This window comes from Somniosus microcephalus, chromosome 4 (genome assembly GCF_052327205.1).
Source record: "Somniosus microcephalus isolate GS21.2 chromosome 4, FLI_Smic_1.0, whole genome shotgun sequence".
NCBI lineage: Eukaryota > Metazoa > Chordata > Chondrichthyes > Squaliformes > Somniosidae > Somniosus > Somniosus microcephalus.
In genome coordinates this window covers 30,300,352-30,324,884 of record NC_140990.1, presented here as the reverse complement: position 1 = coordinate 30,324,884, position 24,533 = coordinate 30,300,352, and the positions used below count along the sequence as shown (strand labels likewise).

At 48.5% G+C, this 24,533-nt stretch overlaps 1 protein-coding gene and 1 pseudogene across 1 annotated transcript; one reads left to right on the top strand and one right to left on the bottom strand.

Annotated features, from left to right (window-relative positions):
- LOC147118524 (uncharacterized) overlaps positions 1-24,533 on the top strand; it is a 110,635-nt pseudogene that overhangs the window by 69,668 nt on the left and 16,434 nt on the right.
- LOC147118526 (uncharacterized) lies at positions 842-18,464 on the bottom strand. Its single transcript, XM_085987024.1, has 3 exons — positions 18,373-18,464; positions 12,606-13,582; positions 842-846 (listed from the first exon to the last, which is right to left on the bottom strand). The coding sequence occupies exons 1-3, from the start codon at positions 18,462-18,464 to the stop codon at positions 842-844; spliced, it is 1,074 nt and encodes a 357-aa protein (XP_085843150.1).

Sequence of the window (24,533 nt, the reverse complement as noted above, 5' to 3'; positions counted from 1 at the left end):
CTCGTCTCTCTTCACTGACAGCAAAGTCCCCATGTGGGTTAATATCGAACGTGTAAGAAATGTGTCCCAGCTGCTCTGTTCCATGGTTCAGAGGTCCTAGGCACGGAACAGAAGGCTCCTTTACAACTATGTTTAGAGTCAGGAAGAACAACGGTGAATGCTGGGAACGTGCTGTCAAATCAGAGATTGGTGTCAAACTGCAATCTGTTTCTGACTGAAAGTAAAATGGCAGGGTTAAGTTTGCAGTCTAAGAATGACTGGTAATTATTCTATGTAGATTTAACGTGTTTGTCTGACAGCCCTGAGTCTACCAATTTAAGACAGATTAACCCATTTAAAATACAACTGTTTAAAATAAATTAACCAAAGCCTACATTAAAATAGCAGAGGGAGGAGTTCACAGGAGCCTGTTAACTGCTGGTACAATTATACAACAGACATTTGATCTCCAGATAAAGAAGGACCTGCAGCGTGTTTCCAGGAATTCCCTGTTTTATTGATGTGTGTGTTAGACACCAGGATAACTAAAAATACATGACCAGAACATCCACGGGGATGCGATCCCGACAGTTACTCTGGGATCACTCCCGCTGTGGAACTCCACCACTGACCCTGCTGAAGGTTGTAGGCTCAGGGAGTGGGGCCTCCAGGAGTGGACGGTAAGAAAGCTGGGTTTTATTAGAAGATCAGATTTAATATGAAATAGAGTCATAAAAGTAAAGTCTTGCTTTGTTTTATATGCATGTATGTTTAATATTAGTGGACTTTGTATTAAAGACCCGTGTCTGGTGAACTATTAGCTTGTAATCACCTCAGACAGAACAAGCTCTAATTATCCCTTTTAAGCTGAAACAGACCTCGTGTGAACAGAACAAGCAGAGCTGAGAACTCTGCCTGTGTGGACTGAGCCGAACCGTGAAGGCCATTTGTTTCTTGAAATGCCTCAGTAAAAGCAAACTCTGACATTGTTCTGACTCGCAGATTCCTCGTAGCTCCAATGAGCAGGAAGCAGTTACTCGATGAACCCTAAACAGCCATCCAATGGAATGCTTTGTTTGATAAATGTCTTTCAGCTCAATGGTTTGATTGGCTGAGGTAACCAGGGTCACATGGGCTGTACCTGATTGGGCTTTAAATACAGGAACAGTTTGCAGCTTAGGTCAGAGAGCACCCCGGGAAGAAGAAAGCTGATGGCTACAGCCAAGGTGGAACATCCTTCGGGCTGTCCCTGGAGAGGGAGCACACGGTGTCCGCCGGGACGCTGGAGGCCTTCCATGACCGGTGGGCACCGGAGGGACTGGAGTCAATTGTCAACACCAGCAACAGTATTCTGATCTGATTTAATTATAATTTGGAGTTGATTGTTTGTGCCCCTTTAAAAAGGGGGCCCTCTCGGTAATGTGACATCGATTGATGACAATGTCATTCTAATTGGCATTTTAAAAGAGTCGAACATCCTTTCATGCCTCTCAGGCTTGGCAATTATCAAAGTCTGAGTTCATGGATACAGCTTGTTAGATTATGAGTCTTGCTATATCACTATAATATTGTAAGAATATTACAAATGCATTCCTTTGTAGAGTCTCCCATATGAATATTTTGCACTCATTTCGTGTAGGAGTTGTATTATTGTGGAATCTACATAGAAAAATAAATCCTATGCTCAGGGGGATTAAGGTGTGGAGTGTTTCATTGGAGATCTCAAACTCAACTAGGAATAGCATAAAAGCTCATCAGGATTGTGAACAACTTCAGTCTGACATACACTGGAGATTGGTGTCAGTGACTGTGGGGTTGGTTTATAACAGACAGGAGGAGATTGGTGTCAGTGACTGTGGGGCTGGTTTATATCAGATGGGAGGAGATTGGTGTCAGTGACTGTGGGGCTGGTTTATATCAGATGGGAGGAGATTGGTGTCAGTGACCGTGGGGTTGGTTTATATCAGACAGGAGGAGATTGGTGTCAGTGACTGTGGGGCTGGTTTATATCAGACGGGAGGAGATTGGTGTCAGTGACTGTGGGGCTGGTTTATATCAGACGGGAGGAGATTGGTGTCAGTGACTGTGAGGTTGGTTTTTATCAGACAGGAAGAGATTGTTGTCAGTGATTGTGGGGTTGGTTTATATCAGACAGGAGGAGATTGGTGTCAGTGACTGGGGTTAAGAACACATGAAATAGGAGCAGGAGTGGGCCATTTGGCCCCTCGAGCCTGCTCCGCCATTCAATAAGATCATGACTGATCATCGACCTCAACTCCACTTTCCCGCCCGATCTCCGTATCCCTTGATTCCCCTCGAGTCCAAAAATCTATCTATCTCAGCCTTGAATATACTCAAAGACTCAGCATTTACAGCCCTCTGGGGCAGAGAATTCCAAAGATTCACAACCCTCTGAGTGAAGAAATTCCTCCTCACCTCAGTCTTAAATGGCCGACCCCTTATCCTGAGACTATGCCCCCGAGTTCTGGACACTCCAGCCAGGGGAAACAACCTCTCAGCAGCTACACTGTCAATCCCCTTCAGAATCTTGTATGTTTCAATGAGGTCACCTCTCATTCTTCTAAAACTCCAGAGAGTTTATCACACAGCAGATGTCAATGCAGTGAAGTCTAGTGCAAGGTTTATCCCTGTGAAAATTTTGCTGAATAGTCAGGATGTGAGTACTGCGGATCTCCTATTTAAATAATTGCAGAATCACAGAAGGATCTTGTGGTAAACCACTTTTATCATTACACTATAGTTATCACTGTTGTATTGTTATCACCGTTATCACTGTTGTATCACGATACGAGGTCGCCTCTTGTCGCGCTGTTATACCTGGGCTGACCACCTCCGACTCCGCCCATGGCTCCACCTACCTGCCCAGGTATAAAGGTAGTCGACTGGCTGGTATTCCTCCTTGTTGGACCCGATCACCCACGAGGGTGGGCTCTGTTATTTAGTCAATAAAAACCTTTAGTTACGTTCCTAACTCGTCGCTTTTTATTGGACGAATTGATAGGTATATCAATTTTATTGACTAAATTTTAAAGATGTCTACTACTGGCCAGCCAGAAGCCCTCCCAGAAGCACAGCCACACCAGCCGGCTTGGCTGCAAGCCCTCAAACCACCGTACCTGGATCTAAACCCACAGGCAGCAAACGCAGCCCTCAACTTCAAACACTGGCTGGACTGCTTCGAATCCTACCTGGAAGAATCCGGCGCCCCGCAGAGATCCAAACTAAGACTTCTGAACGCCCAAGCGAGCCCGAGAGTATACGCACTCATACAGGACACGACTACGTACGAGGCCGCTATCAACCTACTGAAACAGCAGTACCGCAGCCCGGTAAATTACATGTACACCAGGCACCTCCTAAGATCCCGCCCGCAACAGCCAGGAGAGTCTGTAGCTGAATTTTTACGGGCGCTAAGAGCACTCGGCAGGAACTGTGACTTTAAAGCGGTGACGGCTGTTGAAAATACGGAAGATAATATCCGCGATGCCTTTGTGAAAGGCCTACGGTCCGACTACTCACGGCAAAGACTGCTTGAAGCTAAAGACCTCGACCTGGACAAAGCTGAAGCCCTCGCTCTCTCCCTGGAGGTGGCCCATCAGGACCAGGAGGCGTTTTCCAGGTACTGCTCGCGACCCTGGGACTCGGGCCCGACCCCTACCGCAATACCCTTCGCAGCGCCGCCCCCGGGACCTACCTCAGCGTCGGCGTCCCGGACCCGACCGGGCCCGCCACCCCCGGTACCGGCTCCGACATCGGGCACCCGCGATCGGGCCGCCGGCTGCTTCTTTTGCGGCCAGGAGAAGCACCCGAGGTCGCGCTGCCCAGCCAGGAACTCTACCTGCACAACCTGCAGGAAGAAAGGCCATTTCTCTAAGGCCTGCAGGAGCGGATCTTCAGAGGCCAGCAGTGCCTCATGCGAACTGTGGGGGCGGCCATCTTCTTTCACGGCAACTGAGGCCAGTATCCCCACACGTGAGTCATGGGGGCGGCCATCTTTGATCAAGGCAACCGACCCCAATAGTGCCTCATGTGAGTTATGGGGGCAGCCATCTTCTCCGCCATTTTGTCCTACCTCGTGGGAGACGCCATTTTACCCACCACGCCCGACTGCCACCGGGCCCCCGGACCCGACGACCGCCTCGCCCGCAGACGACAACGACTCGCTTACCTACACGCTAGCCTCCGTCACTCTGGATCAAGCCCGCCCACACCACCTGTCCAAGTCGATGATGGACATCAAAGTAAACGGCCACGCCACGACCTGCCTGTTCGACAGCGGAAGCACGGAGAGCTTCATCCACCCAGACACGGTGAGCCACTACTCCCTCCCTGTCCTGCCAACGCGCAACCGAATCTCGATGGCATCGAGGTCCCACGCCACGGACATTAGCGGCTACTGTGCTGTGACCTTGTCGGTTAAGGGTACAGAGTATAAAAACTTTAAACTCCTCGTCCTCCCCCAGCTCTGCGCTGCCGTCCTACTAGGGCTGGACTTCCAATCCCACCTCCAAAGTGTAACCCTAGCATACGGTGGACCCCTCCCCCCACTCACAGTCGACAACCAGCGAAGGTTAAACCGCCCACCGCGTAACACCTGCAGCCTATCCACCCTCAAGGTGCCGCCACCTTCCCTGTTCGCTAACCTCACCCCCGACTGCAAACCCGTCGCTACCAAGAGCAGGCGGTACAGCGCTGGGGACAGAGCTTTCATTAGCTCTGAGGTGCAGCGTCTCCTGAAGGAGGGCATCATCGAGGGGAGCAACAGCCCCTGGCGTGCCCAGGTCGTGGTCGTTAAGACCGGCGATAAAAATCGCCTGGTCATCGACTACAGCCAGACCATAAACAGATACACCCAGCTGGACGCATACCCCCTTCCCCGCATATCTGACATGGTCAATCAGATTGCACAATACCGCGTATTCTCGACCATCGACCTTAAGTCGGCCTACCACCAACTCCCTATCCACCCCGAGGACCGCCAGTACACCGCCTTCGAGGCGAATGGGCGCCTATACCACTTCCTTAGGGTCCCCTTCGGTGTCACCAACGGGGTCTCGGTCTTCCAAAGGGAGATGGACCGGATGGTTGACCAGAACGGACTGCAGGCCACATTCCCCTACCTAGATAACGTCACCATCTGCGGCCGCGACCGGCAGGACCACGACGTGAATCTGGAGAAATTCCTCCGTACAGCCCAACGGCTGAACCTCACCTACAATAAGGAGAAATGTGTGTTTAACACCTCGCGCCTTGCCATCCTTGGCTGTGTAGTAGAGAACGGACTCATCGGCCCCGACCCCGAAAGAATGCGCCCCCTCATGGAGCTACCCCTCCCCCACTGCCCTAAGGCACTTAAGAGAACCCTGGGGCTCTTCGCCTACTATGCCCAATGGGTGCCCAATTATGCGGACAAAGCCAGACCCCTCATGAAGTCCACATCCTTCCCCCTTACGGAGGAAGCGTGCGCAGCCTTCTCCCTCATTAAGGGAGACATTGCCAAGGCCACTATGCACGCAGTGGATGAGTCCATCCCCTTCCAAGTCGAGAGCGATGCATCCGACTTCGCCCTAGCCGCCACCCTTAACCAGGAGGGGAGACCGGTGGCCTTCTTCTCAAGGACCCTACAGGGCCCTGAGATCCGACACTCGTCGGTCGAGAAGGAGGCCCAGGCGATTGTGGAGGCGGTACGACGCTGGAGGCACTACCTGGCAGGCAAACAATTTACCCTCCTTACCGACCAACGTTCGGTCGCTTTTATGTTTAATAACAAGCTGAGGGGCAAAATCAAGAATGACAAGATCTTGAGGTGGAGAATCGAGCTCTCCACCTACGATTATGATATCTTGTACCGGCCAGGTAAGCTGAACGAACCCCCCGATGCTCTGTCACGAATTACATGCGCCAGCGCGCAAAGTGATAGACTTCAGACCCTCCACAACGACCTCTGCCACCCCGGGGTCACCAGACTTTACCACTTCATTAAGGCCCGCAACCTGCCCTACTCCATCGAGGAGGTCAGGACCATAACCAGGAACTGCCAGACCTGCGCCGAGTGCAAACCGCACTTCTTTAGGCCGGACAGAGCAAGCCTGATCAAGGCCACCCGCCCCTTCGAGCACCTGAGCATCGACTTTAAGGGGCCCCTCCCGTCCTCTGACCGTAATGTGTACTTCCTCAACATTGTTGATGAGTACTCCCGTTTCCCCTTTGCCTTCCCCTGCCCAGACATGACCAGTACCACGGTCATTAAATGCCTGAACGACCTCTTCGCCTTGTTCGGGTTCCCAAACTATATACATAGTGACCGGGGCTCCTCTTTCATGAGCGAGGAACTCCGTCAGTTCCTACTAGCGAGAGGTATTGCAGTAAGTAGGACCACCAGCTACAACCCCCAAGGGAACGGCCAGGTGGAAAGAGAGAACGCGACGGTATGGAAGGCCGTCCTCTTAGCCTTAAAGTCTAAGGGCCTCCCAACCTCCCGCTGGCAGGAAGTCCTCCCGACAGCGCTGCACTCCATCCGGTCACTACTTTGCACTGCCGTTAACGCCACCCCCCATGAACGAATGTTTGTTTTCCCCAGGAAGTCGACTACGGGAACCACTCTACCAACCTGGCTGACCTCTCCGGGGCCCGTCTTGCTGCGAAAGCACGTGAGGGCCCATAAAACAGACCCCCTGGTCGAAAGGGTGAACCTCCTGCACGCCAACCCCCAGTACGCCTACGTGGCTTACCCAGACGGGCGGGAGGACACTGTCTCCTTACGAGACCTCGCACCCTCGGGCACTCCGGAGACACCACCTTTACCCCCCCCAACCACCCCCCCAATTCCAGCCCAGGTAGACGGCATGCCGGAACCCCACGAGCCTTCGCCGACCACGCAGACACCAGCACTAACACCGGATAATGCAGCACCACCGCTGCGACGATCGGAGAGGCTTACGAGGCCTCCGGACAGACTGACATACCAGAACTGGTAGTACACTTCACCCCGCCGGACTCAAATCTAAACAAGGGGTGAATGTGGTAAACCACTTTTATCGTTACACTATAGTTATCACTGTTGTATTGTTATCACCGTTATCACTGTTGTATCACGATACGAGGTCGCCTCTTGTCGCGCTGTTATACCTGGGCTGACCACCTCCGACTCCGCCCATGGCTCCACCTACCTGCCCAGGTATAAAGGTAGTCGACTGGCTGGTATTCCTCCTTGTTGGACCCGATCACCCACGAGGGTGGGCTCTGTTATTTAGTCAATAAAAACCTTTAGTTACGTTCCTAACTCGTCGCTTTTTATTGGACGAATTGATAGGTATATCAGATCTTTACTCGCACTCTAAACTGTGCTGTACCTGCCCTGGGAGTGTTTGATGGGACAGTTTAGGGAGAGCTTTACTTTGTATCTAACCCGTGCTGTACCTGCCCCGGGCGTGTTTGATGAGACAGTGTGGAGGGAGCTTTACTCTGTATCTAACCCGTGCTGTACCTGCCCTGGGAGTGTTTGGTGAGACAGAGTAGAGGGAGCTTTAGTTGCACTCTAACCCGTGCTGTACCTGTCCTGGGAGTGTTTGATGGGACAGTTTAGAGAGAGCTTTACTTTGTATCTAACCCGTGCTGTACCTGCCCTGGGAGTGTATGATGTGGCAGTGTAGAGGGAGCTTTACTCTGTATCTAACCCGTGCTGTACCTGCCCTGGGAGTGTATGATGGGGCAGTGTAGAGGGAGCTTTACTTTGTATCTAACCCGTGCTGTACCTGTCCTGGGAGTGTTTGATGAGAGAGAGTAGAGGGAGCTTTACTCTGTATCTAACCCGTGCTGTACCTGCCCTGGGAGTGTTTGATGGGACAGTGTAGAAAGAGCTTTACTTTGTATCTAACCCGTGCTGTACCTGCCCTGGGAGTGTTTGATGGGACAGTGTAGAGGGAGCTTTACTCTGTATCTAACCCGTGCTGTACCTGCCCTGGGAGTGTTTGATGGGACAGTGTAGAGGAAGATTTACTCTGTATCTAACCCGTGCTGTACCTGCCCTGGGAGTGTTTGATGGGACAGTTTAGAGAGAGCTTTACTTTGTATCTAACCCGTGCTGTACCTGCCCTGGGAGTGTTTGATGAGACAGAGTAGAGAGAGCTTTACTTTGTATCTAACCTGTGCTGCACCTGCCCTGGGAGTATTTCATGGGACAGTGTAGAGGGAGCTTTACTCTGTACCTAACCCGTGCTGTACCTGCCCTGGGAGTGTTTGATGGGACAGTTTAGAGGGAGCTTTACTTTGTATCTAACCCGTGCTGTACCTGCCCTGGGAGTGTTTGATGAGACAGAGTAGAGAGAGCTTTACTTTGTATCTAACCTGTGCTGCACCTGCCCTGGGAGTATTTCATGGGACAGTGTAGAGGGAGCTTTACTCTGTACCTAACCCGTGCTGTACCTGCCCTGGGAGTGTTTGATGGGACAGTTTAGAGGGAGCTTTACTCTGTATCTAACCCGTGCTGTACCTGCCCCGGGAGTTTTGATGGGGCAGTGTAGAGGGAGCTTTACTCTGTATCTAACCCATGCTGTACCTGCCCCGGGAGTTTTGATGGGGCACTTGGTGCTGACCTCGATGATCACAACATTTAACCCAAGGATGATAGAATATAAAGGCATCAGCTTCTTAATAGAGTATTAAAGTTGGTGACACTGGACACTTGAATCTTACACCCTTAGTCTCTCTGCTCCTCTATTCCTTTCAAAGTTTTCCATTTCATGTACATTTCCTATGTTTTTCTTCCTCCTAAATCTATCACCTCAGACATCTCCAGTCTGAAGAACATCCATTAACCACTACTCTCTGTTTTCTGCCCTTTACGCAACTTCCTATCCACGCTGCCCCATTCCCTTTCATACCTTGAGCCTTAATTTGATCAACAAGCCTCCTGTCCAACATTTATCAAACACCTTTTGACAATCCATCTCCACAACACCCACTGCATTTCCTTCCCCACTATACTGAGTGCGGCCCCCGGCCTGATTATAAACATAGAAACATAGAAGATAGGAGCAGGAGTAGGCCATGCCGCCCCTCGAGCCTGCTCCGCCATTCAATGCGATCATGGCTGATCATCCAAATTCAGTACCCTGTCCCTGCTTTCTCCCCACATCCCTTGATCCCTTTAGCCTTAAGAAATATATCCAACTCCTTCTTGAATATATTTAATGAATTGGCCTCTACTGCCTTTTCTGGTAGAGAATTCCACAGGATCACCACTCTCTCGGTGAAGAAATTCCTCCTCATCTCTATCATTAGACTGCGGCCCCTGGTTCTGGACTCCCTGACCATTGGGAACATCCTTCCTGCATCTAGTCTGTCTAGTCCTGTTAGAATTTTATAAGTTTCAATGAGGTCCCCTCTCATTCTTCTAAACACCAGCGAGTACAAGCCCAATCGACCCAATCTCTCCTCATACGTCATTCCTGCCATCCCAGGTATCAGCCTGGTGAATCTTCGCTGCACTCCTTCCATGGCAAGAACATCCTTCCTCAGATAAGGCAACCAAAACTGCACACAATACTCAAGATGTGGTCTCACCAAGGCCCTGTACAACTGCAGCAAGACATCCTTGTTCCTGTACTCAAACCCTCTCACTACGAAGGCCAACATACCATTTGCCTTCTTAATCGCCTGCTGCACCTGCATGCTTACCTTCAGTGACTAGTGCACAAGAACACCCAGGTCTCGTTGCACTTCCCCTTCTCCCAATCTATTGCCATTCAGATAATAATCTGCCTTCTTGTTTTTGACACCAAAGTTGATAACCTAGCATTTATCCACGTTATATTGCCTCTGCCATGCTTCTGCCCAATCACCCAACCTGTTCAAATCATACTGGAGTTTCTCAGCATCCTCCTCACAGCACACACGCCCACCCAGCTTTGTGTCGTCTGCAAACTTGGAGATATTACATCTAGTTCCCTCGTCCAGATCATTAATATATATTGTGAATAGTTGGGGTCCAAGGACCGATCCATGCGGTACCCCACTTGTCACTGCCTGCCACTCGGAAAAAGAGCCATTTATTCCAACTCTTTGCTTTCTGTCTGCCAACCAGTTCTCTATCGAAGTCAATACCTTGCCCCCAATCCCATGTGCCTTAACTTTACACGCTAATCTCTTATGCGGGACCTTATCAAAAGCCTTTTGAAAGTCCAAATACACCACATCCACTGGTTCTCCCTTATCTATTTTACCAGTTACATCCTCAAAATATTCCAGTAGATTAGTCAAGCATGATTTACCTTTTGTAAATCCATGTTGACTTTGTCCGATTCGGTCACTGTTTTCCAAGTGCTCTGCTATTACATCTTTTATAATGGACTCTAGCATTTTCCCCACTACCGATTATTACCCGTTTTCTCTCTACCACCTTTTTTGAACAGTGGGTTATCATTAGCTACCTGCCAATCCATGGGTACTGTTCCACAGTCTATCGAATTTTGGAAGATGACCAGCAATGCATCTACTATTTCTAGAGCCACTTCCTTAAGTACCCTAGGATGTAGATTATCAGGCCCTGGCGATTTATCGGCCTTCAATCCCGTCAATTTCTCTAACACCATTTCCCTACAAATACTGATTTTTATTAGTTCCTCCCTTTCATTAGACCCTATGTTCCCCAACATCTCTGGGAGGTTATTTGTGTCCTGATTCGTGAAGACAGAACAAAAGTATGTATTTAATTGGTCTGCCATTTCTTTGTTCCCCATTAGAAGTTCCCCTGATTCTGACTGCAAGAGACCTACGCTTGACTTCACCAATCTTTTTCCCTTCACATATCTATAAAAGCTTTTACAGTCCGTTTTTATGTTCCCTGCGAGCTTACTCTCATATTCTATTTTCCCCCTCTTAATTAATCCCTTTGTCCTCCTTTGTTGAATCCTAAACTGCTCCCAATACTCAGGTTTACTGCTTTTCCTGGCCAATTTATATGTCCTCTCCTTGGGTCTTATGCTATCTCTAATTTCCCTTGTTTGCCACGGTTGAGTCACCTTTTTTGTTTTATTTTTATGCCAAACTGGGATGAACAAATTCTGTAGTTCATCCATGTGATCTTTGAATGTCTGCCTTTGCCGATCCACCGTCAACACTTGAAGTGACATTCCCCAATCAATCCTACCCAACTCGCGCCTCATACCATCGTAGGTTCCTTCATATAAATTCAGGACCTTAGTCTCTCAGTCAACTGCTTCACTCTCCATCTTAATGAAGAATTTTTATCATATTATGATTGCTCCGACCCAAGGGGCCTCGCACAACAAGATTGATAATTAATCCTTTCTCATTACATAATACCCAGTCTAAGATGGCCTGATCTCTAGTTGGTTGCTCGACATATTGGTCCAGGAAACCATCCCGTATACACTCCAGGAATTCCTCCTCCACAGTATTGTTACTAATTTGGTTAGACCAATCAATATGTAGATTAAAGTCACCCACGATAACTGCTGTGCCCTTATTGCACGCTTCACTAATTTCCCTTTTAATGCCATCCCCGACCTCCGCATTACTGTTTGGAGGTCTATATACCACTCCCACTAACATTTTTTGCCCCTTGGTATTTCTCAGTTCATCCCATACAGATTCCACATCATCAGATCCTTCCTTACAATTGTGTTAATCCCCTCTTTAACCAGCAATGCTACCCCACCTCCTTTTCCTTTTTGCCTATCTTTCCTGAATATTGAATACCCTTGGATGTTGAGTTCCCAGCCTTGGCCACCCTGGAGCCATGTTTCCGTAATCCCAATCATATCATACTCATTTACCTCTATTTGCACAGCTAATTCATCCACCTTATGATGAATGCTCCTCGCATTAAGACACAAAGCCTTCAGGCTTGTTTTTTTTAACGCTCTTAGATCCTTTAGAATTATTATTTACTGTGGCCATGTTTGATTTAAACCCTTGATTTCTCTGTCTGCCACTTTTGTTTTTCTCCTTCCTGTCTTTTGCTTTTATCCTTGTTTCCCTTTCCTCTGTCTCCCCGCTCAGGTTCCCAACCCCCTGCCATTTTAGTTTAAACCCTCCCCCAGAGCACTAGCAAACACTCCCCCTCGGACATCGGCCCCGGCCCTGCTCAGGTGCAAACCACCCATTTTGTATTGGTCCCACCTCCCCCAGAACCGGTTCCAATGTCCCAGGAACTTGAATCCCTCCCCCTTGCACCATTCCTCTAGCCACGTATTCATCTGAAATATCCTTCTATTTCTACTCTGACTAGCACGTGGCACTGGTAGCAATCCTGAGATTACTACCTTTAAAAACAGTGAACATTATCCACCCGCCTGTTCCCTCAGCATAGGGGCCCCGCACCAACCTCCGGGACAGGCAGGAAGTCAGGGAGCGTCTGTAAATGGAGGAGAAATGGTGACTGGTCAGGGAGCATCTGTAAATGGAGGAGAAATGGTGACTGGTCAGGGAGCATCTGTAAATGGAGGAGAAATGGTGGCTGGTCAGGGAGCGTCTGTAAATGAAGGAGAAATGGTGACTGGTCAGGGAGCATCTGTAAATGAAGGAAAAATGGTGACAAAAATCTACAGGAATGCATTGAAAGCAAAGCTGATTTATTTGACATATATCCAGAATATTAAACTCCAGACCAGTTATAGGTTTAATAACAGCAGCAGAAACAAACTGTTGAACTAGCTGGTATGTCAGCAGTTGGGATGACTGAGTGAATCCCTTCCCACACACTGACCAGGTGAAGGGCCTCACCCCGGTGTGAAGTCGCTGGTGTGTCAGCATATTAGATGACTGAGTGAATCCCTTCCCACACACTGAGCAGGTGAATGGCCTCTCCTCGGTGTGAACTTGCTGGTGTGTCAGCAGGTTAGATGACTGAGTGAATCCCTTCCCACACATGGAGCAGGTGAACTGCCTCTCCCCAGTGTGAACTCGTTGGTGTATCAGCAGTTCCTTTGTGCTTTTAAAGATCTTCTCACAGTCAGAACATTTAAAAGGTCTTTTATCTGTGTGAACAAGTTGATGTGTAGTGAGGTGCGATGACCGAGTGAATCCCTTCCCACGCTCAGAGCAGGTGAATGGTCTCTCCCCAGTGTGAACTCGCTGGTGTGTCAGAACATCGGATGAATTCGTGAATCCCTTCTCACACACGGAGCAGGTGAACGGCCTCTCCCCGGTGTGAACTCGCTGGTGTGTCAGCAGTTTGGAGTGCTGAGTGAATCCCTTCCCACACACGGAGCAGGTGAATGGCCTCTCCCCGGTGTGAACTCGCTGGTGTGTCAGCAGGTTGGATGACTGAGTGAATCCCTTCCCACACACGGAGCAGGTGAATGGCTTCTCCTCAGTGTGAACTCTCTGGTGTCTCAGAAGCTCGGATGAACGAGTGAATCCCTTCTTACACACTGAGCAGGTGAACAGATCCTCTCCAGTGTGAATATGCTGGTGTTTCACAAGCTCAGATGAACAAGTGAATCTCTTCCCACACATGGAGCAGGTGAACAGCCTCTCCCCAGTGTGAGTGCACTGGTGTCTCAGAAGCTCGGATGAACAAGTGAATCTCTTCCCACACACGGAGCAGGTGAATGGCCTCTCCCCAGTGTGACTGCATCGATGAATTTACAGCTTCGATGGGGAACTGAATCCCTTCCCACAGTCCCCACATTTCCAGGGTTTCACCGTGGTGCGGGTGTCCTTGTGTCTCTCCAGGTTGGATGATCGTTTGAAGCCTCGTCCACACACAGAACACGTGTACAGTTTCTCCCCGCTGTGAACGGTGCAATGTTTTTTCAGGTTGTGTAACTGGTTAAGGCTCTTTCCACAGTCACTCTCACTCGGGTGTGTGTGTCTCAGTGCTTTTCCAGTCACACTGACGTTTGAAACCTTCTCCCACAGACAAACATTTCTCCTTCTATATTAAAAGGCCGATGATATTCAGGTCCTGATGAATCGTGTCACTCTGTCAGATTTTGACGTGATGTTTGGTTTGAATTTCTCGTCTGCACATCCTCCCCTTCTAATGCCCTGTAAAAGCAGTTTACAAAAGTCATGACTGTAAATACAGGATAGAAATTCAGATTTTTCTCCCTTTCTCTCCTGAAGGTGGTGCGTGATGGTGGGGTTGGGCCCCAGCCACTCTTTGCCCTCCAGTTCCTTGCTAATGGCAATTCTGAGCTTGTGGGCCTATACAGCGAGCTGCCAGCATTTCGACCATGGGGAGCAGCACAGCCACCGGCCCTGGCTGATTCTGTCTGGAAAAGCTGAGGCCAATGGTAGCACACCAACAACAACTTGCATTTACATAGCGCCTTTAACGTAGTAAAACGTTCCAAGATGCTTCACAAGAGCAGAATCAGGCAAAAATTGACCTTAGGGCCGAGGCAACTGAAGGCATGGCCACCAATGGTGGAGCGAAGGAAGTGGGGGATGCACAACAGGCCAGAATTGGAGGAATGCAGAGTTCATAGAATCAGAGAATGTTACAGCCCTTCGGCCCATTGTCCCAGAGCCAGCTCTTTGAATTTAGGCCCACTCCTCTGCTTTAATTTTCTAGGGCGGTTCGGGAGGATTTAAACTAATTTGGCAGGGGGATGGGAACCTAGGTAGTGGAAAAGAGGGAAGTCATATGAAGTCAGAAATAGATGGTAGAAAGGTGAGAAGCAATAAGCAAAGGAGAGAAACACAAAGGGCCAAACTAATTCATAATGAGAGTGTGAAAAAAGCAAGCCTGAAGGCTTTGTATCTTAATGCTAGAAGCATTAGGAACAAGGTGGATGAATTAGTTGTGGAAATAGAGGTAAACAAGTATGATTTGATTGGGATTACAGAAACGTGGCTGCAGGGTGGGCAAGGCTGGGAACTTAACATCCAGGGATATACAATATTTAGGAAGGATCGGCAAAAAGGTAGGGGAGGTGGGGTAGCATTGCTGGTAAAGGAGGGGATTAATGCAATGGAAAGGAAGGATATTAACTCGGATGAAACGGAATCTGTATGGGTAGAAATGAGAAATAGCAAGGGGAGGAAAACGTTAGTGGGTGTGATATATAGGCCTCCAAATAGTAATATGGAGGTGAGGGAAGGCATAAAAAGGGAAATTAGAGAAGCATGCGATAAGAGCACAGCTGTCATCATGGGTGACTTTAATTTACATATTGATTGGACTACCCAAATTAGTAAAAATTCTGAGGAGGAGGAATTCCTGGAATGTTTTCGGGACGGTTATCTGGACCAATATGTCGAGGAGCCGACTCGAGATCAGGCCATTTTAGACTGGGTATTGTGCAATGAGAAGGGACTTATCAGCAATCTTCTTGTACGAGGCCCCTTGGGTCAGAGCGATCATAATATGATCGAGCTCTCAGTCGAGATGGAGAGTGAGGAAATTGAATCAGAGACTAAGGTCCAGAACTTAAATAAAGGGAATTACGAGGGTATGAGACGGGAATTGGGTAAGATTGATTGGGTGGTGTTTCTGGGGGGATTGACAGTGGAGAGACAATGGCAAGCATTCAAAGATAGAATGGAAGAATTCCAGAACATGTTTATACCGGTTTGGCATAAAAATAAACCTAAAAAGGTGACTCAACCGTGGATAACGAGGGAAATTAGGGACAGCATAAAATCAAAAAAAAGGGCATATCAACTGGCAAAAAAAAGCACCAGACCGGAAGATTGGGGGCAGTACAAGATACAGCAAAAGAGGACAAAGGGATTAATCAGGAAGGGGAAAATAGAATACGAAAGTAAACTTGCAGCAAACATAAAGACAGACTGCAAAAGCTTTTATCGGTATATCAGGAGGAAAAGACTGGTAAAATCCCAAGTCGGTCCCTTGCAGTCCGATTCGGGAGAATATATAATGGAGAATAAGGAAATGGCAGACCAATTAAACTCATACTTTGGTTCTGTATTCACAAAGGAGGACACAAATAACCTCCCAGGAATATCGGCAAACATAGGGACTAATGAGAGGGAGGAGCTGACAGAAATTAGTATCTCTAGGGATATGGTGTTGGGTAAGTTGAGGGGACTGAAGGCCGACAAATCCCCGGGGCCTGATAAACTACATCCTAGGGTACTTAAGGAGGTGGCCCTGGAGATAGCAGATGCTCTAAGGATCATCTTCCGGAACTCCATTGACTCGGGAACAGTACCCGTGGATTGGAGGGTAGCTAATGTTACCCCAATATTTAAAAAGGGGGGTAGAGAGAAAGCAGGGAATTATAGACCAGTAAGCCTTACATCGGTTGTGGGCAAAATGCTAGAGTCCATTATTAAGGATAAAATAGCGGAGCACTTGACAAATGGGGAAAGGATCGGACAGAGTCAACATGGATTTACAAAGGGTAAATCGTGTTTGACTAATCTGCTGGAATTTTTTGAGGAAGTAACTGGTAAAATAGATGGGGGAGAGCCAGTGGATGTGGTGTACCTTGACTTCCAGAAAGCCTTCGATAAGGTTCCACACAAAAGATTATCATGCAAAATTAAGGCTCATGGGATTGGGGGCAAAGTATTAACGTGGATAGAGAACTGGCTGGCGGATAGAAAACAGAGAGTTGGAATAAACGGCTCGTTTTCGGAGTGGCAGGCAGTGACCAGCGGGGTGCCGCAAGGATCTGTCCTGGGACCCCAGCTGTTCACAATATATATAAATGATCTGGATCAGGGAATTGGATGCAATATTTCCAAATTCGCTGACGACACTAAACTAGGAGGAGGGGTGGGCTCTGATGAGGATGTCAGGAGGCTACAGTGCGATTTGGACAGGTTGGGGGAATGGGCAGATACGTGGCAGATGCACTATAATGTGGATAAATGCGAGGTTATCCACTTTGGGGGTAAAAACAGGAGGGTAGATTATTATCTAAATGGCAATAGATTGGGAGATGGGGAAGTGCAGAGGGACCTGGGTGTTCTTGTGCACCAGTCACTGAAGGAGAGCATGCAGGTGCAACAGGCGATCAAGAAGGCAAATGGTATGTTGGCCTTCATATCAAGGGGGTTCGAGTATAGGAATAGGGATACCTTACTACAGCTGTAAAAGGTGCTGGTGAGACCGCATCTGGAGTATTGTGTACAGTTTTGGTCGCCCCATCTGCGGAAGGATGTTCTTGCCATGGAGGGAGTGCAACGGCGATTCACCAGGCTGATACCTGGAATGGCGGGAATGACCTACGAAGAGAGATTAAATAGTTTGGGCTTGTACTCACTGGAGTTTAGAAGATTGAGAGGGGATCTCATCGAAACATATAAAATTATGGCAGGCCTGGACAGGCTGAATTCAGAGAGAATGTTTCCAATGGCCGGGGAGCACAGAACCAGGGGCCACAGTCTAAAAATAGCGGGCAAATCATTTAAAACAGAGATGAGGAAGAATTTCTTCACTCAAAGAGTGGTGAGCCTGTGGAATTCCCTGCCACAGAGGGCTGTGAAGGCTAATTCAATAAATATTTTCAAGAGAGAATTGGATATATTTCTGAAGGCTAAGGGGATTAAGGGTTACGGAGAAAAGGCGGGGACGGGGTACTGAACTGGTAAGATCAGCTATGATCTCAGACGAAGATCAGCCATGATCTCATTGAATGGCGGAGCAGGCTCGAAGGGCCGAATGGCCTACTCCTGTTCCTATCTCTATGTTTCTATGTTAACCCCACAGACCCGCAATTTGTTTCCCAATTCAAGTAGTTCTACAATTCCCCTTTGAAAGATGCCATTGAATCTGCTTCCACCACCACTTCAGGCAGTGCCTTCCAGGTCAAAACAACTCGCTGCTTAAATTCTTTCCTCATGTCGCCGCTGGTTCTTTTGACAATGACCTTAAATCTGAGTCCTCTGGTTACCGACCCTTCTGACACTGGAGTCAGTTTCTCCTTATTAACAGGGTTGTAAACACCTGGTCCACTTGGCACTGAAGTGTCTGAAACTCATAATAGGAGCTCCAGGGAAACAAAATACTGACAAATGTTAAACTGTTCTGTTGACAAATGAAATCTCAATTTAAGTTTTAAAAGATAAATTGTTTAACGGTTTCACACTGACTCACCTGACTCAGGTTCCGCCCCTCAAACACCGCGATTGGTTGCCGAACTCGCTGCTCCCTTGGCCCTCCGGCCTCTGAACTCTTTTCCTATTGGTTCCCAGGGCCATCAATCACCACTCGCCAACATTACACTGCCAGATGAGGTTCAGGGGCTCAGAGGAAGAAAATAAATGAGGCCATGAATCTGAGTTGGGAAATACAATGAGAGAAATATGATTCAATTTGTAAACTAAACTATTTCAAATCAACTCAAATGAATTGTTGCATTAATATATTCTTTTTGCGCCAAGTGGGAAACAAATGATGTTTTCCCATACATGGAGCAGGTGAACAGCCTCTCCCCGGTGTGAGTGCATCGATGAGATTCCAGCTCAGATGGGTAATTGAATCCCTTCCCACAGTCCCCACATTTCCACGGTTTCTCCATGGTGTGGGTGTCCTTGTGTCTCTCTAGGTTGGACGATCAGTTGAAGCCTCGTCCTCATACAGAACACGTGTACAGTTTCTCCCTGCTGTGAACGGTGCAATGTTTTTTCAGGCTGTGTAACTGATTAAAGCTCTTTCCACAGTCAGTGCACTGGAACACTCTCACTCGGGTGTCTGTGTCTCGGTACTTTTCCAGTCACACTGATGTTTGAAATCTTTTCCCACAGACAGAGCAGACAGACATTTCTCCTTCCACATTCAGAGGCCGATGATATTCAGGTCCTGATTAATAGAGTGACTCTGTCAGATCTAGATGTGATGTTTGGTTTGAGTTTGCGGTGTGTAAATGCTGCCCTTCTCACAGCCTGTAAAAGGAGTTTACAAAAGCCATCACTGTGAGTCCAGGATAGAAATTGACAAGATTCTCTCCTCCTGGTTCCTGGTCAAGGGGGCCGCGCATGCGCCCTGCTGCCCCGAGCCTCTCAAGATGGCGGCCGTTACCCCGGGCCTGTCACCGGGAGAAAGCCCCGCAGCTGCCGCCCTGCTCGGGGCAAACGCCCGGCCCGGAGGCTCTTGTTCGGGGCCTGAGGCCCACCCCGGGTGTTTGTGAAGCGGATAATGTTGAGTGTTTTAATAATGGGGCCTGGGGCCACACTCGGGGCGTGTGCAGCCCGCGTGTCCCCAGGGTTCATTAACCCGCTCCCTCCAACTTTATAAACCCTGCGGCGCGGCCTACCCACAGTTTATTAATCTCCCGACCCCGCTCCTGCCAACCTGCAGCTCCACCCGGCAAGGGACACGTGACCCGGGCCCGCGGCCTGATTGATGGGAGCTTCTGACCAATAGGGAGCGAGCGGGGCGGGGCTGGAGGAGGGAGCCGGTGGCGGGTCCTCCAACCAATCGGGGAGCCCGAGGGGCGGGACTAGCGCTGGCTGATTGTCTGATCCGCAGGGCAGTGAGTTCCATAATTTTAAAGCCCTCTATTAGGTCACCCCTCAGCCTTTTTTCAAAAGAAAAGAGACCCAGCCTGTTCATCCTTTCCTGATATGTATACCCTTGCATTTCTGGTATCATCCTTCTAAATCTTCTCTGCACCCTCTCCAGTGCCGCTATATCCTTTTTATAATATGGTGACCAGAACCATACGCAGTTCTCTAAGGGCTGAATTTTGCCGGCACTCAGAGTGTGGGTTTGGAGGCAAGTCCGCTGTCAAAACCACAAAGATTGACAGTGGGTCGGTATCCTGCTCTGAACCGCCTCCTTGTGAGTTTCCTAAGTGTCGGGTCTGTCATCCCTGAACAGACCCGACACCAAGCGGCGGGTCAGCCAATTTAGATACTTTAAAGCTTGATAAAAGGTAGTAAAGCACCATTTTCCCATGTACTTACCATTTTCCCAGGTTTTTAACAAGGTTCCCAGAGAGCGGCTATCACGTCAGGTAAGTATGTCGGGTTCTCAATGACTGTGGATTGCTGTGAATAGGTGAAAGCTGCAGAAGTGGTCTAAAACCTACCATTTCACAGCTGTTCACTTCCCAATCATAGAATCTGGAGCATTAATGATTTGGAACCCACTTTGGAGCTTTATGCAAACATGATTTCCCTTTCATAAAACCATGTTGACTCTGCCTAATCATATAATCATTTTCTAAGTGCCCTGTTCCACTTCCTTAATCATAGATTCCAGCATTTTCCCGAGGACTGATGTCAGGCTAACTGGCCTGTAGATCCCTGTTTTCTCTCTGCCTCCTTTCTTGAATAGCGGGTTTACATTTGCTACCTTCCATTCCACTAGGACTTTTCCAGAATCTAGGGAATTTTGGAAGATCACGACCAATGCAACCACTATCTCTGCAGCCACCTCTTTTAGAAGCCTCGGATGTAGGCCATCAGGTCCAGGGGATTTGTCGGCTTTTAGGCCCGTTAGTTTCTCAAGTACTTTTTCTTGACTGATATGAATTACTTTAAGTCCCTCACTCTCATTAGCCCCTTGGTTCCCCACTATTTCTGGAATCTCAACCTTCTCCAGTGTAGCTCACACGGCTCCAGCTCGTGCAGCATAAGCCCGGGCTGTCCGCAGTGCGGCCACAACATGCCCATAGACTTGCACGAGTGGTCGGGACCTCTCGTCCTGACCGAGGTGGATGAGAAGCCTGCACAGCCCCTCCGTGTCAAGCATGACAACATGGACATAGATGTGCTGGGTAAAGTGCTGAGCCCGGCCCAGGTACTGACTGCAGCTGAGAGCTGAACACACAGGAACTGCTCCAGTGCCTGGAGCCAGCAACAAGAGGCAACAAAAGCAAGGAAGGCACAGAGTCCAAAAGCAAGGAAGTTATGATGAACCTTCATAAAACACTGGCTCGGCCTCAACTGGAATATTGTGTCCAATTCTGGGCCCCGCACTTTAGGAAGGATGTGAAGGCCTTAGAGATGGTGCAGAAAAGATTTACAAGAATGGTTCCAGGGATGCGGGACTTCAGTTACATGGATAGACTGGAGAAGCTGGGGCTGTTCTCCTTAGAGCAGAGAAGGTTGAGAGATCTGATAGCGGTGTTCAAAATCATGAGGGGTCGAGACAGAGTAGATAGAGGGAAACTGTTCCCATTGGCGGAAGGGTCGAGAACCAGAGGACACAGATTTAAGGTGATGGGCAAAAGAACCAAAGGCGACATGAGGAAAAACTTTTTTCCGCAGTGAGTGGTTAGGATCTGGAATGCACTGCCTGAAAGGGTGGTGGAGGCAGATTCAATCACGGCTTTCAAAAGGGAATTGGATAAGTATCTGAAAGAAAAATATTTGCAGGGTTACGGAGAAAGGGCGGTGGAGTGGGACTCGCTGAAGTGGTCTTGCAGAGAGCCGGCATGGGCTCAATGGGCCGAATGGCCTCCTTCTGTGCTGTAACCATTCTATGATTCTAAGCTTATATTGTGGTTAATAACAGACAAAACCTGTTCTTTCCCCTGATCTGTTTACAGTTTCCAACCAGTCGATTCAGTGAATGGAATGTCTTATCAGTGTTGCCATGGTGACCTGTCTGCAGTGAAGCACCTGTTTGAGTTTCTAACTCAGACTAAACTTCTCTTTCCCATAATACACATTATATCAGACATTTGATGTCAATGTATTTTAACCATGTTATGTTAATATCTCTAAAATCTACAGGGACATCAGATACACAAATCTTTAAATGTTGGAGGACAAGTTTATAAAGTGGTTTAAAAATGTTAACCAAGGTTTTTTATAAATGGGGCGTAGAAAACAAAACCATCGGTTCGGCTGCAGTTAGAATAAGTTTTGGGCATCTTACACTGGGAAGGATGTCGGGGCCACAGAGAGGCTGCAGAATAAATTCACTGAGGTTATACCACGGATGAGAGGCTTTAATTATCAGAGAATCCTAGAATGATACAGCACAAAAGGTGGCCATTCGGCCCATCATGCTTGTGCCAGCTCTTTGGGAGAGCTATCCAATTAGTTCCACTCCCTTGCTCTTTCCCCATATCCCGGTAAATGTTTTCCCTTCAAATATTTATCCAATTCCATTTTGAAAGTTACTCTTGAATCTGCTTCCTCCACCCTTTCAGGCAGTGCATTCCAGATCATAATAACTCGCTGGGTAAAGAAATGTTTCCTCATGATGGCCTGTCTGCAGTGAAGTGCCTGTTTGAGTTTCTAACTGAGGTGAACTTCTCTTTCCCAGGAGGAGAGACGAGAGAAACTGGGGCACTTCTCATTAGAACAAAGCAGGGTGAGAGGAGATGTGAGCGAGGTGTTTAAACTTGTTCAACGACACCGACCAAAATATCAGAGACACTACCTGTCCTTCAGGACCTGTGTCCAGGGGAGAAGCTGATGGGTTTATCAGATCATCTTTGGGTTAAATGTTGTGCTCGTGGAGCTGAGCCCCTAGTGTCAGCATCAAACACTCTCCAGTCGGGTACAGCATGGGTTGGATACAGAGTAAACCCATCAACCGCTCCCCGACACAGGTACCGAGGGACAGGGAGTGTCCGGACAATGACATTTCTCACTCAATAAGGTATAAATTGATCCTGTACCTCTCCCCATTAATCCTGGGCTCCACACGGGGTGAATCCTGCTCCTGTTTCCCTTCCTGTAACAGCACTGAGCTAAACCCAGCCCATAATGAGCAGGGCTCAGGGAGGCTGGTTGCTAGGCACTGCAGTGATGTCATAAAGCAGGGCCATTCAGCCCAGCTGGTTGTCTCCTTGTCCCTTTAAAGGTGGAGAGCCGGGACATCCTGTCTCCAAACACATCCCACCTGTTCATACTGAGAATCCCCGGGGAAGGCCCAAGGCCCAGAGTGTGGAACACAACCAAGGGGGAAAGAGGAGGGGAGAAGGGGAAGTGAATCAAGGAGTCGGGACTGAGGGACACCAAGCTTCAGTTTTAGAGCCTGTAGACTTCAGGAGGGAAAGAGTGAGTTCAGTAGTTTTAGGATCCAGGGAGCGAACAAGGAGCAGATGGGGAGACTGGTGTGGATTCCAGCACAGTGAGGATGTCGGGGGAGGGAGATTGTGTCGGGCCGTGTATTAGGGGTGTAGGAGGGACAAGAGAGGAAAGGTCAGAGGAGCAATTACTGCAGCAGTGCCCATAAATAGTGAGAGAGAGAGAGAAGGTGGGGGTTTGAGTGGACCTGGGACAGTCTGTTAAACTCTCTGTTTGCTGTGACCAGTTTTCCTTCGGTTAAAAATGGCCTCCTGTAGCCCAGTGACACAAACAGCCCATTAAACTCCACCAATGGCCTTTGGTCTGGTGAGGTCTCCCTTTGTGAAACATCGGCTGTTGTTAAAGCTTTTCATTCTGACATGCTCACACTGAGAAATGAGCTGCAGAACTGCCGACACCATCAGCTTTAAGGAGACGTTTCCCTTTGGAGATCGGATTGTCCATTGAGTTTGATTAAATTGATGTTAAAGTAACAAGGCTGCTTTGCCCCGTGACAATAACAGATTATCAGAATATTTCCCATAGGTTAAAATCCAATATTACAGGGGCTCACTGCCCTGGATGGTTGAAGTGGACCCTGTGATATAATAGAATTTTCTGTCCTGTCAGACTTGGACATCTTGTAGATCCATCTTTTACCAAGTTGTGGCAACTCAGTTCTCAGATGGTTTCCACTCAGTTTGCAACAAGTCCTCAATCAGCTCGTCTTATTGTCGAGCTATCAAGGACTCGACACACTGTGTGTGTGGGAAACAAAGCTCATTTAATTGACATTAATACAGATTTAAACACCAGCCCAGTTATAGGGGTTATTAACATCAGCAGAAACAAACCCCAACTGTCAGAATGAACATGGTTCAGTCCTGGATGTGATTAACAGCAGCAATAACAGCAGAATCCAACCCCTGCAGCCACATATGAATTCGCTGGTGTCTCAGCAGGTTGGATGATAGACTGAATCCCTTCCCACACATGGAGCAGGTGAGCGGCCTCTCCCCAGTGTGAGTGTGTTGGTGTGTCAGCAGGTTGGATGATAGACTGAATCCCTTCCCACACACAGAGCAGGTGAACAGCCCTCTCCCCAGTGTGAGCTCGCTGGTGTCTCAGCAGGATGGATGATAGACTGAATCCCTTCCCACACATGGATCAGGTGAACGGCCTCTCCCCAGTGTGAACTCGCTGGTGTGTCAGCAGGTGGGATGATAGACTGAATCCCTTCCCACACATGGAGCAGGTGAACAGCCCTCTCCCCAGTGTGAACTCGCTGGTGTCTCAGCAGGATGGATGATAGACTGAATCCCTTCCCACACATGGATCAGGTGAACGGCCTCTCCCCAGTGTGAGTGTGTTAGTCTGTCAGCAGATACTTTGCACTTTCAAGATGTCAAACAGGTGCTTCACTGCAGACAGGCCGCCATGGCAACACTGATAGAACATTCCACTGAATCGACTGGTTGGAAACTGTAATCAGATCGGGAGAAACAACAGAGTTTGCCGTTATTAACCACAATAAAAGCTTAAACCAGAGTGAGTAATACATTAGATTATAATGTGTGATGAAAGGTTCTGACGGAGGGTCAGTGACCTGAACCGTTAAC